Raw genomic sequence first — 16,606 nt, 5'->3', positions numbered from 1 at the left:
CTTACACTTTTCTAAAGTTGGTGATGGATTTTTCATGTTTTTGTATGCTAAAAGGACATATAACAGCAGTCATAGTGTACCTGCTATAATCTATGCTTATTGTCATAACAAATTACAAATACTAAATTTTTGAGGGGGGAAACATGTTTGTAGGCTATGTGTGTCAATGACAAATAAAGTTAGAGAGGATAAAAATGACAAATGCAACTGCAAAGTTACTTTTTTGAACTGTACAACTTAAAAAAAGAGGGTTTAATGTCTCTAAAAATGTACAATGGCATAACCACCAAGTAAAAGTATTAAATACATAATTGTAAAAATTACTTGAGGAGTTTTTTTTTTGTTGGTATATTAAATATTAAGAGGTTTTATGGTTACTCCTTTTGACCTAATAAAAATGTGAATTTGTATAAAAAGATACAAATATGCGATTTATTTTAAATGGTTAAATACCAACAGGCGGTGTAAAGGCGTCCACTATTTCATGGCTACTTGCATGCAAAACACGATTTTAACCCCAAGTAATACAACCTTTCTATAACAGGCGTCAATTAGTGCGCAAAATGAAGGCGTAACAAGAAATAAAGTATCTAAATTTACAAATGGCACACTGGGCCATTGTTTAACATGACTTAGGACAGTGATTGATGGATCATCTGTGTACCAGTGCCAGCTGATAGACTACATATTTCCCGTTATAAACGTATTGAATGACCTGTAACAGGGAGGGTCATGTTTGTCTTTGCAAATAAATTCAAAATGCTGTTCCGGCATATATCTCACTAACACTTCACATGTCCTTTTGATTGATCAATTTAACGTTTTAAGAAACTGATTTCATACGCGATAGAAACAAGCAAGCAATGGAAATTACAACTCATCAATTACATCTTTTAACACGCAATGTTATTGTTTGAAGACTTTTAAATGCATGTGACTGTGCTGCTGGTAAGAAACTGTCTTAAAACACCCACTTATTTGTTTTCACATTACAGATTAGCAAAAAAAAAAACTCGATTAACTTACTTTTAATAACTAATTCGTCATATATTTGGATCCTAAATTACATAATAAGTACCCTACCTTATAAGTCCATGATATAAAGTCTTGGAATTGCTTAAGGAGCTAAGAAGCTTAATGAAATTGTCAAGGAGTTGATGTCATTAAACTCCCTGAGATGATGCATTTGGCGCCTTTATTGGCCCTCGCAATTCCGCATTTATTTTTATATAAATAATGTGATTGTTTTTATATTCTTTATCAAAGTCAGCGCAAGGCCCTCACTGAAAAACAAGATCCACATAGATATGTATTTTACTGCCGAATAGCTAAGGCTACAACACGGCTCTTAAATTCAATATACAAATTAAAACAAAACATTCAGGCAGAGAGAGTGAGAAAGAGAGGGAGAGGTAGATTTCTTACCGCAGGAATGAATCCAGCGCAGCTCCCTCTCTCTCTTCCTCCGTCTCGAGTGAATCCCGCTCTCCTCCGCTCCGCTATTATTTTCACTTAAACATATGAAAATTTATGCAAATGAAAATCAGCACTAACTGTTCATCGTTCGCAGTGCACGAGTGTCGCTGTCCTCGACCCTTTTCAATAGGTTAGCCTATATAGGCAGGCTATACCAGGGGTTGATCAATCCCCAAATAAACAAACAACAATAAATCACCACCCAGGGATTAATACGGCGTGTTTATTGTATTCACCGGATGTTTTTTTTTTCTGGAAAGGACTGATATAAATTTCATTAAAGTTAGATGCAAAGGATATAGCCTACCAAAGTTACCAGTGAGACAAATAAAACAATATGCTATATTTGGTCTTTATTAGCTATGCGATTGTGTTTATTTGTGCTTTGTTTTTGTATTGTAATGTTTTATTTATTTTACCTCATTAGGTCATAGTCATGTGTTACTAAATTGAATAAATACATCAGTTTAAAAGTTTACAGTGCTGGTGCTTGAAAGGACTCTTCTTTATTCTAATAAATCTGAATAGGCTAATGCTTTCCGTGAAGTTACATCCATTTTCTGGATACAAATCTAATCTGCTCACTTCATTTGTACCCCTAAGCCAATGCTGAAATGTTTAATGTTTATATTTATTTTTTATCTGCCTGTTTTGCTTTATCTGTATCCCATCTATTGAGATTTACATGTTTGTTTGTTACTTGCCCATAAAAATCAGACACAATTAGGCTAAAATATATTATCATCATCAGTTTCATTTCAAAATTTAAATGCCTGTTGTGGACAAAAGACCGACATCAGTAAAATAAAACAAACCCTGAAGCGAATTCAAGCTAAACAGTTTCATCTGCAAAGAAAAAAAAAGAAAAAAAAGAAAAGAAGAAAGAAAAGATCAACAAAACATCTAAAGCATCGTTAACCGAAGCAAATAATGCCGTACACCGCAATAGAATTATATAAACTAAGCTTCCTGTTCAGAGAGAAGGTCTAGTCACTTGTATTCGTATGTTGACATATCCAAATTAGACATAGCAAATTGCAACGCCTTAACGTGATTTCTTAGCTGTGCCCTAAGATCTGTCACTCTCCCGAAGGATATCCAATGAGAATCAATCTCGCATAAACTTCCTCGCGGTAATTGGGTGAAGGATGTGGATGGTGTGCGCACGCTGGGGCTAAACGTAAACATTCGCGTGCACTCGCGCTCAGAGAGAGGAACGGAGCGAGTGAGGACAGTGAAAGTCTCCCTCGCGCGTGTATTTGATAGAGTTATGTGCAGTGGAATGCATTGAAGATTAACGTCAGATGGACTCTGTGAAAGGAAGAAATATGAGTAGCAAGACTCTGTAAGAAAGGTCTGAGGACCAGAGCGAAGTTTACAAACGAGCGTCTTTGATAAGCCTCCACATAAAAGTCAAGAGAGCGCGCGATGAAGTTCGGTGTGGGATTTTTGTAATTGTCACGTGAAGTTGAGGTGAAGAAGAAAAAGAAGAAGAAGCAACAACACTTTTTTGTTCTCATAATTGGTCTTTAAGACAATAAAATTAACAATGGAATTCAACTGTAAAAGCAACTTCCATGCATAATGTGGATTTCTACGCTGAAGGTATTTCTTTCTCCTTTTGCTTACGATAAAAGGAGGTTTTGACGGATATATTTTTTGCCATTTTTGTCTGTGTTGTCGGTGGACCGAATCAAAATACCACGCATATTTTTTTCCAGCTTGAATAATTCATGAAATAGTGCGTGCCTTCGAGGCTTGGAAAAAAGTTACGACAACGGGGAGGGGGGAATAATAAGTAGAATTGTTCAAAGTGGTGAGGGGGGATGGCCACAGCGGCTTCCAATCCTTACCTGGCCAGCAATAGCATTCTCTCATCAGCCTCGATCGTGCACTCGGAGTCCGGAGGTGGTGGCATGCAGCCGGGAAGTGGTGTCGTAACATCGGTGTCGGGAGGGTACAGAGGAGACCCCGCCGTCAAGATGGTGCAGAGCGACTTCATGCAAGGAGCCATGTCGGCCAGTAACGGGGGGCACATGCTGAGCCATGCCCATCAGTGGGTTACATCACTGCCCCATGCCGCTGCCGCAGCAGCCGCCGCCGCAGCCGCCGCAGCGGCAGAAGCGGGCTCGCCTTGGTCCTCCAGTCCAGTTGGCATGGCCGGTAGCCCACAGCAACAAGACGTGAAGAGCAGTTCAAACAGGGAAGACCTGCACTCGGGCACCGCGTTGCATCACAGACCCTCGCATTTAGGGGCTCACCAGTCGCACCAAAGCGCATGGGGTGGCACCACAGCCTCACACATCCCCACCATCACCGGAGGACAGCAGCAGTCCCAGCAGTCTCTCATTTATTCCCAACCCGGTGGTTTCACAGTCAACGGGATGTTGAACCCTCCTGGGAGTTTAGTCCACCCGGGGCTGATGCGAGGAGACTCTCCTGAAATGGATCACCATCATCACCACCATCATCATCAACAGCAGCACCCTCACCACCACCACCACCAGCACCACCACGCCGGAGTGAACAGCCACGATTCGCACTCAGACGAGGACACGCCGACCTCCGACGACCTGGAGCAGTTTGCCAAACAGTTTAAGCAGCGTCGGATCAAACTGGGTTTTACTCAAGCCGACGTTGGGTTAGCCCTGGGAACTCTTTACGGAAATGTGTTCTCTCAGACCACCATTTGCCGGTTCGAGGCTCTCCAGCTGAGCTTTAAAAACATGTGCAAACTCAAGCCGCTGCTGAACAAGTGGCTGGAAGAGGCCGACTCGACCACCGGTAGTCCCACCAGCATCGATAAAATAGCAGCTCAAGGCAGGAAACGAAAGAAGCGCACCTCCATCGAGGTAAGCGTGAAGGGAGCCTTGGAAAGCCATTTTCTAAAATGCCCAAAACCGGCAGCGCAGGAGATTACCTCTCTTGCGGACAACCTCCAGCTGGAAAAGGAGGTGGTTCGGGTCTGGTTCTGCAACCGAAGGCAGAAGGAGAAGAGGATGACACCGCCCGGGGTTCCTCAGACGCCCGAGGACGTGTACACCCATGCCGGCAACGTGAGTGCAGACACACCGCCTCCGTCCATGGACTGCAAACGTATGTTCACTGAGACGTAGAACAAATCATTTTTATGTACAGTTCAAGTCAGCAAGATATCACAAATATTAAATGTATAATTACGAGATAACCCAAAACTGAAATCTTTAAAAGCTTTTCGTTTTTTTAAATCCTCCAATGTCCCTAACGTTAAATGACTGTTTGCTCTGTGTTTCAGGGGAGTTTTGTGGTAGATTACTTAAAAGGTGCAAGTTTGAAAGATGAACCAGACAGCAACCACAACAACGTGACAACTACGAGCTCCTATGGCCAGGAGATTCTGGTGCACTGACACCGAAATCATAACCAGCCCAAAGCCAACATAGACTTTATGGATTGAAATCACAAAAGAACTCCCAAGGACATGGATCAATGCAGACGAACATTAAATATTAAACAGTGGAAGAATTTACCCCAGGACACGTATCAATTTTACGCACAGGAATTATATTACTCATTTTAACAAAACGGAATTGTCTTGTCTACTCTCTTGGAGCATTATGTGCAACAAACTACACCTTTTATAATTCATAGTATTTTTGTGGACTACACTTCTGTGAATAGCCTTTACACAGAGAAAACTCTTAAGAAAAAAAAAAGAAAAAAAATATTGATTACTCTCAAGCTGCACTTATTTTCCGATTTCAGCCGACCCCTTGTTGAACACTTTTTGTTGTTGTTTGGCTGAATCATCGTGGATATTGCCCTCTCTTCACTGCTTTTTCCCAGGCAGATTTTTTTTTGGTGGGGTTTTGATAACAAGTCTGTGTAAATTTGGCAATATGAAAAATCAATGTGTTGGTTTAAAATGATTTGCTTTATATTTTTCACTAAATCAATATCAAATATTTTCAGGAGCAATTACAGATTTGTTGCGCGCTGTGATGACTTTCAACCTAGTAGCATCTCTTAGGCCTTCCCCCCTGACATTTTAAATATTGATTATATTTTATACTGTTAGTATTACACTTGTTATTATATACAGATATTGTACACAAACGCATTGACGAAGCTGAAACAAACCGTTGTCAAACCGTTTCCCCCGTGGTTGTTATTTAAGTTCAGTACTGACTCAGCGAGAAGTGAATGAGAACAATAAATCTGATATAGCTTTCAGATGCATCGGTGCAACTTTCTTTCTTTCTTTCTTTCTTTCTTTCTTTCTTTCTTTCTTTCTTTCTTTGCCAATTTGCTCAACTACATTAAAACTAAATTCTAAATGAAAACTCATTTCTGATATTTGTTTGATTTGCTTTACTGGGATTTTTTTTTTCTGAAATGTATACAAAGGGAATTTTGAAGAGTTTTCCAATATCCTGACCCTTGGCCTAAAAATGGGAGTCGAAGAACTTCCAAAATGTTTTCAGTTCGCAGTGTCATATTGTTGTCTTATTTTCCTTTCTGTTAGCCTGTTTTTTTTATACTTTAGCCTATGTGTTTTTTTAAAAGAAACAATCATAACATGTAATTCTCTATTTAATATCTATCTGCTATATTAACGGCGTTTAGGTCAAGAAAAGCTTCAAGTCATCGTTCCAAAACAAATAATGTAATACATTTTATATTTGATTATAAAACTTTTTTCTTCCTGGCAATGACTTACAGATTTTCTGAGACTCCAAATAGGCTAGTAGCCTATTTTCGTATTTTACCCATAGGCTATTATGCATTAGCTGACACCCACTATGCTGGTTTAGATTATTTTCTTCTCAACTGCATATAAATGATCAAAACATTCAGAGGCCTTATTGGTTCTAAAAACACTGAAATGTCATAAATCATATTATAAATCATGATAGCATCAAAGTGACATGGAAATGTGTTACAGTATTCAGAATACGCTTCATCTCGTCCTCATTAAATAATCAGGGTAATAATTTCCATATTTTGCTTGACATACATAAAGTCCCACTAGAATGCTTTGGAATTTTATTTTTAATTTTATTTCTTTCTTTCTTGTTTTAAAACACATATTCGACACTTAAATAGTTATCAGCAGCGACGTGATATTTGCCTTAATGAACAACCCATTTACCGCTTTCTTTGTAGTATGTTATACAGACATTATTCTATTGTTTAGTCCAAATCATTTCAGTAAATAGCCTAACTGGATGAGCTCAATAAAACAACTGCAATATCTTAGCATAAAACAAACGGCAAAATTGCATGTATTTTAGGCCTAATTAAAATGCATCATATTAAATTGGCGTGCCTTCAGCAAACTGTTGACTTATTTGGCTTTATTATGAGAACGTTCGTTTCGTAAAATTCCTCTCTTTTATTCTTCAAATTTAAATTTGAAAAAGCACGAGCGTCCCGCTCAGCGAGTGACGTAATTTGGAATCCATTCCGTGCACGCTCTAAAGCAGTAGTGCATTTGTATGCATGGAAATTCGTATGCTTGCCACGTAGCTCTCTGAGTGCAAAAGGGCCTAGATCCTTCCATCAGATTGCAATGTAAAAGCGTGCTAAAACGATTGTGTGACTGAATTGCCTTTTTCTGTAGACCGACCGTTACTACTGGGGAATAGCACAACCGTTGGCCCTTAATTTTCATCAAGACAGGTTTGGCAATTTCTCCCATTTGTATTCATTTCTGCTATGTTTGAGATGGCTTTGCACTCTTAAGGCGCAACAACAACCTTCCAGCTGAACGACGCTTCTGTTGAGACTTGAGAGTGCAGCTGATTTTTTTTTCTTAAGAACTTTTGTGTGGTAGTGACTATTCAGCTAAACACACTGTCCTTCTATTGAAGATTTAAATTTCGCGGATGATTTACCTTACAGCCGTTGCATGGCAACGAAATTCAACCTGTGGTTTTAAGCACGCGCCCCACCCTTCACACGCAATATAGGCTAGGCTACTCAATGTTAATAGCACCGCTCACACACCCAGAATAACTGAGTTGTGAAGCTTGCAGTTTCTGTCTAAAATGCACTTTTACTGAATTAAATAAGACTTTTTATATTACTATTTTATAGTTTTAATTTTTAGCTTTACTTTGCATTCAATGCACTATTCGAAAATGAAGAAGCCTACATTTTTGTAAAAGTATATTTTCAGCGATTGAAAAGTAAACAATCAATTACATTGACTCAAAACAGTCAACCTTCAACAGAAGTATCATGTCTAATGAAAATAGCTGTCCACGCGCAATGATAAAGAATATGACTGATGATTCTGATTAATGTGATAAAAGATGGCTTCTTCTTCAGATGTTAGACCCTGAAAAACGCACTGATACCTTTTATCTTTTAAATTGAAGAATATGTGCGTAAGTCTATTTATCGTTTCTGAGCTCTACTGTAGACATAAAAAATGCAAAAACTATAAGCAACAACAACAACAACAACAAAACCCTGTTAAAACACGTAACTCTAGCACGCAAAATGATTATTTTCTATTACTTTTTATTTCATATTTAGCTCTGTTATGTGGGGATGATACGCATATCCTAATGCTTTATTATGCAGTCATTATATATATATATATATATATATATATATATATATATATATATATCAACTCGGGCTTCTCTTGAGGTGCCAAATGTGTGTAACTGAAAGTAAAACAATTAAAATGATGATTCGAATTTAAATGTTTTTATGAATCTTTTCAGCCTTTTTCTCATAATGCTCTTTTAAATCATTTGTATAAACGTTAATTTTACCCAAATAGTTTGATGCATATGGACCATAGGAAATAAATCATACCCTCTCATATTTCTTTAGCGCCATCTTTTGGCATTCCCTCCCGCACGAATTTAGAGTATCAACATCAAACCTTTTTTTTATAGATAAAACAATACTGAATAAATATTTAAAAACAGCATTAATTATAATTACGAAAAACGTGCTGGTATTGAAAACTTTTGAATTAACATCTTTATTTCCTTTATGGGTGTAATTTATTTGTTTACACAATAAAAATAAATAAAATAAAATGATAAAATTGGTGTTACAAAAAAATCGAAAATGGTGCAAAGGCTAACCATAAACCTTTAAATGCCTCTTTTAAAGATATTAAACTGCATATGTTTGCCTAGTGTACACAAGCTTGGGATTAGAGACACAGAGAGATAGCCTAATTAAAATGTTCATAGTGATGTATTTATTTCTAATTTCTTAAAATCTGCTTTTTTGTTCCATGCAGACTGGCCGGCTGTGTCTCACTATACGTAGCATAACGTTTGCTTTTCTCGCAATTCCCTTCAGTCCTTCAGCCAATGGATGTGGTCCGAGGCTCATGGACGGCTGAATTAGTGGCCAGGGGACCTTCACTGTCCCACACCTGCTGCAAGCCCGTGGCAAACTGCCAGCTGAGGTCAGTTAGCCCGCCAGGCACATTACCCTGGCAGCAGTTGCCAAGGTGACAGCATGTCAGAGCCTGCCCATTGAGGAGTGAATGGAGGGCTGACGGCCAACGCATCGCTGCCTCTGACCGGCCCCTGGAACTTCAGGAAGTGGGGGACCGAGAAGGCACACATTCAAATGCTCAGCAATAAACTGACTCTACACGTGGCAGGGGCCTAAATCCTTAACCTCAATAATCTCAACATTAGTGCTGATATGTGATACTAAGTGAGTTAAACACACTTTTCCATCTCAGACTTGGTCGGTCTGGAAGTGCTTCGAATGACAGCAGTTAATTCTGTATAGGTAACAATCACAAATATGGATATGAGTCTGTGTGTGTGTGTGTGTGTGCGTGTGTGCGTGTGTGTGCGTGTGTGTGTGTGTGTGTGTGTGTGTGTGTGTGTGTGTGTGTGTGTGTGTGTGTGTGTGTGTGTGTGTGTGTGTGTGTGTGTGTGTGTGTGTGAGAGAGAAAGAGAGAGAAAGAAGAGAGGATGAACAGCGATAAAAGACGCTCGTAGAGAACAGGAGGTGAAAGGTGTTCCTGCTTTTGTTGTAGCTATCACATTAAATGGAGGATGTGAAGCAGAGGGGAAATAAGCTGTGGGCTCTGTGGTTTAATAGATTACTTACAATTGGACACAGGTATTTGGAGTTAGCCATTATACCCTTGAGGCAAAAAAAAAAAACAAGGTAAAAGACATCACAATTCAAGAAAATCTGCCGCTGCTTCTCGTTCAAACGCCTTTTTGTTTTTCTAAAACAAACATATTAATTTAGCATACTGTTTTGTGCTTTGAAAATGCGAATATTTGCATTAGCATGTTTTTGCTGTGTCTGAAGAACACTTACACATTATCAAGAGCCCTTTCAAGCATAAGCTCTTTTAAATTCAACTCATTGTAGTCACGGCACAATTTGTTAAGGTCAAATCTTTGTCTGAATGGATTGAGTCAGAATTGTATTGAGGTCATCAAAAAGCACAAAGCCATATCTCTTCAAGGGCACATCTGAATTTCAGCTAAGCTCTTAGAGCCTCAATCTCCCTCGGAAAGAAAGGGAAAAAATGTAGACCTAAACCCATGGAATAAGGTCTCGGCATTAGAAAACGGCCCCGACAGGCCTCTCCTGAAACGCTATTACTGTATGCGGAGACTGAATTCAATATGCACGTATACGACGAGCCATTTGGCAGCTCAAGAAAATCATCCTCAACACATATTTCCGAGATTGTTTGGTTTTAATCTTCTGTTTTCGAGAACTCACAAGCCCTATAGTGAAGGATTCGGTTGGGATGTCAAATCCAAATTGTCACTTCAGAGAGATTTCTCCTTGGACCACGTCATTATTAGCAAAAATGGCAGAACAACAAAATCCTTTCATAGATGAGAGGATACTTTTCACTTTCTCTCTGCTCACATTTCACTGTACTTATAGAGGATAAGTGCAGGAATTCCTGTTGTTCAAGCCTCTCCAAACATGTCACATACGACGTAGCGGAGAGTTTGCGGCTGAAATAAAAGTAGCTAATTGATGCAATACACCAAGGACATAATTATCTCTTTGAATAACTGGCGGTGGTTTAATTGCTGGTAATTGTTCTCCAAACCTTGTTCAGAAGTGATGAACACAAGACTGTTATTATGCATCATGTGTTAATCCTGCTAGTCTGGCTTAGTCATTAGGGCTTCTGTATCAAAGCGCCACGATAAGGGCAGCAGAGAGGGGGAAATATCATACACGCACACACATAATTGTGACATAATGCGTTATAGTCCTGCATTCCACCTTGATAACCTCAGCCACACACTTCACCTAAATGCAAACAGAAATAAACAGGCAATCTCTGTGCCACCTATTCACGGTCCTCTTCTTTTTGCTGTCACACGCTCCGGTGCGAATTTTCCCTCAGATGTCATATTTATAACAGTGAGGTTTCTGTTATCCTGTGTTTGCTGTTAATTATTGCCACATTGCAACACCAGACTCCCAGCTCTACAGGAAACAAACACTGATTAACTTGATTGGGCCTGCTGAGAATTGTGGGTCCAGTTGAAGTGTGTTGATTGTTGAACTGTTCCCACCCTCTCACCCCAGCAGTCTTGCCCTCTTGCCCTCTGAGCCTTGTGAGGCCGTTCAGTGGCAAATACTTCAAAAGATGTCTGGGGTTTGCATAATCCAAGATCTGATCGCAACTGCTCGTGTTTTTTTGAAATTACAATGAGACTGTCAATGAAGGAATATTCCGGGTTCAGTACAAGAGAAGCTCAGACAGTATTTGTGGCATTATGATGAATTAAAAAAATAATAATTACCAAATACTTTTAAACTTGTCCCCTTTCTTTAAAAATGGCAAACATCTGGGTTACAGGGAGGCGCTTAAAGACTACAGTAAAAAGTGAATGGGGCCAATACATACAGTAAACGTTAAAATACTTTCCCACAGTTTAGCCACAAGAAATAAACAATAGCCATTCACTGTAAAAAAATAAAAAATAAATTAAGTACAACCAACTTGGAAGTTTAAGTCATTTTAACTTAAATTACATTAAACTGACTTTAAAAACTGAGTTGAATCTTGTATAACTTATATAAAAAAGTTGAAATAAAAAAAGCAAAAAGCAACTTTATGATCATATTTTCTTTTACTGTGTGTGAATAAAATTTCAGTGTGGAAAAAATACATTTAGTAAACATTTCTGTGTAAAGTTGTATCTAATTTTACAACTTTGTTTCCATGTCATCAACCACAGAAATGACAAATTTATAGCTGCTCAAATAATACAGTTTTAAACAGAACAGTTATAGAAGAAGTTCAAAGCTTGATTTTACATCAAATTGATCAAAAGTGACAGTAACGATTTTTAAATGGTTACAAAAAAAGTTATATTTCAAATAAATGCTGTTCGTTTGAACTGATAAATAAGTGCAGCCTCCGTGAACATAATAGACTTCTTTTAAAAACATGAAAAAAAAGTACCGACCCCAAACGCTTAAATGTAGTGTAAGTGTGTTTTTTTTATAAAAAATTATAAGCTTCACATTTTTTCTTTTATCTCCCCCATTTAATTCTATTGTAATTAGCCCACTACAACTTTAAAAAAAAATACATTTAGGGGAAATTATTCTTATTTTATTGCGATCAACATTATGCTACACTGTAAAAAAAAAAAAAAGATTTATATATATATATATATATATATATATATATATATATATCAACTTAAATTACATTAAACTGACTTAAAAAATGAGCTGAATCTAGTATAACTTCTGAAAAAAGTTATAAAAAAGCTGAACTTATTTTGATGAGTTAAAGCAATGTAAATCGTTGTTTGAATTGTTTTGATTGGGGAATATTTATTTAGCATTACTCCAAATAACTTAAAGGGGAGCACGGAACTTAATAATAAAAATACAAATAACACGGCAGTTAAACATTAAAGAACAATAGAGAGCACAGCACATCATTTTAACACCCTTTTTCTTTGCTATTGGTTTAACCTGTTTTCTAATTCCAGTTCATCTTAAAGTAGATTGATGTGCAGCAGGCTGGCAGTGCTACTGTTTGATATTCAGACTCAGCACTTTGGCTGAAGGGGGAGAGGAAGTGTCTGTGGCTCTTTCCTGTCTCATTCCTGAGTCTCACGGGCTCATGTTTCACCTGCTGCATCTGAAGTCTGCCACATGTGTGTATATGAGAGTATTTATCTTTGTGTTTTTTTGAGCAATGAATTCCTTCCGTTTAACAAAATAGCTTTTGACTGAACATGACCAGATGGAGCAGGGGTGGTGTTATTGATGGGGCCGGAAGTTTCGAATGAAGCGGAAGTGCTTGAATTAACATGTTCATCATACTGACAGTTGATGTGCAAAATAGATCCAGGGTTTGTATAGTTTTTATATGACTGTGATAGTGATAATTCACACACTGATCATCACTGCCCCCTGCTGGTTTTGAAATTATTCAGACACATTGAGATGATTTATCAAGATTAACACTTCCTTGGTGCAACGCTCTAGTTCAATTACAGGGAAAGCAAATGAATGTCCTCCCTCAGTGAGAAGATCTAACATGAATATTCACCAATACATTTAAATTCAATTATTCTTTCATCAATCTTTGTAAGATCAAATATATATGATCATTTGAACAATGCCATCTGAACATTTGTAATGTATGACTCTAAACTGGATTTGTAGCAGCCTGACAAAGCATAACGGTTTATTCATGGTCTTATGTGCCACAAACTGTAAGAATATTTGTACAGGGATTTGTATGAGACGAATAAATGCAGAATAAATTACATATAAGCATGATGGTAATATTCAGACTGATCTGTAATCCATGATTCAAGCCACCAAAGCGGTTAGAGAACATGAGAGCAATGCCCACCGAAGAGAATAAAAACTCCACATGGATTGATTCTGAAAGATTGTGGCTCCAAATGCGCCGCCTCATGCAGCTATTTTTTTACAGACGTGTTTTAGTTCACTATATTTTCATAATATAGTATTTAGTAATAGATTTACAGAGACAACCATTTATTTCACTTGGATTACACTTCATTTCATTAAAATAAGACAGCACATTAATTGCACATTAAGGTTACATTTTGAAATTCTGCCCTCATTTACTCACCTATCAAATGGCTTTATAAAATTTAAAAATTAGCACACAAATCAAAGGGACTTGGCTTGGCATCCTTAGTCACCACCTAAGAAAATAAAAATAAAAAATTATGTTGCTTCTTGCTCGTTTCGCGAGATTTTCAAAGTGAAAGTGTAAAAGGGTTTCGAATAAAAGTGAATCCACATGTACCAGATGTGACCCGGATCTGGGCCGACAGACACTATGTTGCTGGCTGGGGTACCAGGTGAGTTACCGAGCAAGTTTACTACAGAAAAGCCACGCGTGTAGCTGATGTGATGGAAATGTCAAAAGTCTACAAACAATGCAGTATGGTAAAAGCATTGTGAGGTCATAACATAGTAGCCTACACTGCACAAGGAACCATGCGAAAATAAATCAATAATCCTCCCTGTAATCATAATTTGAAAATAAAAAAATAAAAGTTGTGTTATTGTTTTACTGCCAAAGTTTATTTCAGATGGAAACTTGAGTGAACTGTATGTACAGTAGGTACATTTGGGAGTTTTGTAATAATGCAAATATAGTGGCACATTTCCAGTGACCCTATGTTTCAAAAAGAAAGTCATAGGTTTGGAACCACATGAGGGTGAGTAAATGATGACAGCGTTTTAATCTCTGGATGAACTAACCCTTTGAAGGAGTTTTAAGCTTTGAACTGTGAATGTCAAGTTTTCACATGGATGTCCACAGTCATGGCTCCTCTGTTTGCGATTATGCAACAGGTTAAGTCATTAATGAGTTTCCAGCTGAGGGCAAAGATGTCTGCATATTTCCTTTAACCGTGCAAACAAGCTACAAGAGTGCAGGAATGATTAACCTGCGCAGCCACAATAGGCAGGTGTCCCTTCGGTGGTTTGTTAAACACCGTATTACACTTCCTCGGCCAGTACTCTCTATGCCTCTAATCACATCTGCAATTACAGAGCAGAAATACTGCCCCTAATTGATACGGCCCGCCGATTTGTTTCGATTTCTCGTCGCCTCAAGTCATTTTCTCCCTTTACCCCGCTGGCTTCTAATGAATGGACTCGTTAGGAGGGGGCGTGTCTAAGTGAAAGTGACTCTAAGCACAGCTTTGCCAGATGTATGATGGCAGGGAAAAGGGACAGTGTTAAAACAGCAGGAGGTGTAATGGCACCTCAGAGCTGGATAGACGGGGAGGGAGTGGGCACCTGTCCATTAGGCCCTCCTGAGGGTGGAAGTGTTAAGTGTCTGGGTTGCAGTCAAACTCTAGAGGGACAGTTGTCATGGAGACACAGCTGTCAGCCAGTGACTGAGTTTGGGAACTGTGGCTATACACTGATGAAGATGGTGCAAAAGACTGACTAATATCTGCACCTCTCCTCGTATTCACCCACACCTGAGAGAGACGTTTGTCTTTTGACGAGGACTGTGAAGAGGACTGATAAATGAGCACCAGATGAGGGACAGATGTAAGTGTAGGAGTTTGGATCCTCTTAGCGTTAGATTAATCCTTGATATCTAGCCTCGTTTGGACCGTTTCGATTTGTGAACCTATTCCTCTGAAGCATATCTTCATCCCTTCCAGAACAGAACGCAAAAGCGAACTTAGCTCTTTTAAATACAAGCGCATGGGAAGGTGTCACAAACAGATGCAGTGGGTGCAGGTGCACTAAAAGTCTGAGACTACTGCTATTGAACTTTTTCCATTACTAATTACATTATCAAACATTTTGAGTGATTGAGGTTTCAGACTTTTTAGGCACTACTGCATGTCCTTGAGACTTCAGATAGATAGATAGATAGATAGATAGATAGATAGATAGATAGATAGATAGATAGATAGATAGATAGATAGATAGATAGATGGATAGATGGATGGATGGATGGATGGATGGATGGATGGATGGATGGATGGATGGATGGATGGATGGATGGATGGACAGATAGATTCTCGTGCTGCAATTTTGCATCTTTATTTATGAAATCATGCCAGATTTTCAGTGGTTTTCAGACTTTTGGACCCCATTGTATGTCCTTCAGAAATGAAAAAAAAAAATAATAAAAAATAAATACATAAACGAACAACAATTCACATCTTCATCGTAGCAACTTCATTTATTGAAAGTGAGAAATCACTTCTTTTTTCTTCTAGATCTAGTAATGTTTATGTCCATGTCTAAGTAGACTTTAAATTTGAGATTACTAATGAGGTTTCAGACTTTGTTTTTTTCACCCCATTGTATTTCTTTAAAACAATAAATAAATAAAACACAGTTCTCACGCTGTGATTTGGCATCTTTCTTCCTTTATTGAAAGTGCAAAATTACTCCCTTCCTCTTCTAAGACTATGTTGTGCGTACTATTCATGAAAAAAATGCTTTATAGGTACAAAATCTGTGTGAGACTAGAGAAAAACAATATTCTGTACTCTGAATAAGATCCCAGCACAATCAATTTTATCATTCATTTATTGCCATTAAAAACGACATCTCATTCGGTTATTGATAAATCTATCATTCAGTGTCTGCATCTCTTCACCTGTATCCATTTAAACCGAGGAAAATTCTTGTGTTCCTCAAATTGCATTTTTTGAGTGTGGGTTGGCGGATTAGAGCAGCTCTGTTGAGATTGCATTAGAGCAAACATCTGATAGGTATAGTTGACAGGGAGATGAGGCTCTCGTAGTGCCAGTTTCACTCTGCGTGATCAGCATAACTGTACGCCAGAGCCTTGATGGGCATATCAGACTGCTGGGTTTGATGCCAATTTAGACCTGTGTGCCTTTGTAGTCACCTCACACACTCGCAGGTATATTACACCCCACACTAGGCTATAGACCTTATGCACCAGAGAAACATGGGCGCCGTCATCTTTAGAATATTGTCTTTGAACTTCCGTTTTTGCGGTCGCTCTGTATATTTCTATGGCATCGCTGTTCAGGAGTAATTAGCTGGTGAAGTGGATTTACTTATTGTAGAGTTAACAAAAGTTATCATGAGCATTGTAATGTTTATCATAAGCATTGTAAAGCAGATGTCTTAACACATGTCGACCGGGAATTTT

At 38.3% G+C, this 16,606-nt stretch overlaps 2 protein-coding genes across 3 annotated transcripts in view; one reads left to right on the top strand and one right to left on the bottom strand.

Moving 5' to 3' along the window:
- Positions 1 to 16,606, bottom strand: part of LOC143723235 (nucleoside hydrolase) — a 337,001-nt gene that overhangs the window by 275,833 nt on the left and 44,562 nt on the right. The window lies entirely within an intron of this gene.
- Positions 2,627 to 5,798, top strand: pou3f3a (POU class 3 homeobox 3a). Of its 2 annotated transcripts, none has more exons than XM_077215272.1 (2): positions 2,627 to 4,572; positions 4,751 to 5,688. In XM_077215272.1, the coding sequence occupies exons 1-2, from the start codon at positions 3,303 to 3,305 to the stop codon at positions 4,795 to 4,797; spliced, it is 1,317 nt and encodes a 438-aa protein (XP_077071387.1). In that variant the 5' UTR covers positions 2,627 to 3,302; the 3' UTR covers positions 4,798 to 5,688. The 2 variants fall into 2 exon arrangements, with proteins under 2 accessions (XP_077071387.1, XP_077071386.1); XM_077215271.1 differs by having other exon boundaries at positions 2,659 to 4,532; positions 4,751 to 5,798.

This window comes from Siphateles boraxobius, unplaced genomic scaffold, assembly GCF_051911475.1.
Source record: "Siphateles boraxobius isolate OS27281-9 unplaced genomic scaffold, OSU_SipBor_1 7, whole genome shotgun sequence".
NCBI lineage: Eukaryota > Metazoa > Chordata > Actinopteri > Cypriniformes > Leuciscidae > Siphateles > Siphateles boraxobius.
Note: the sequence above shows the minus strand (reverse complement) of the source record. Positions and strands in the feature narration are given on the sequence as shown.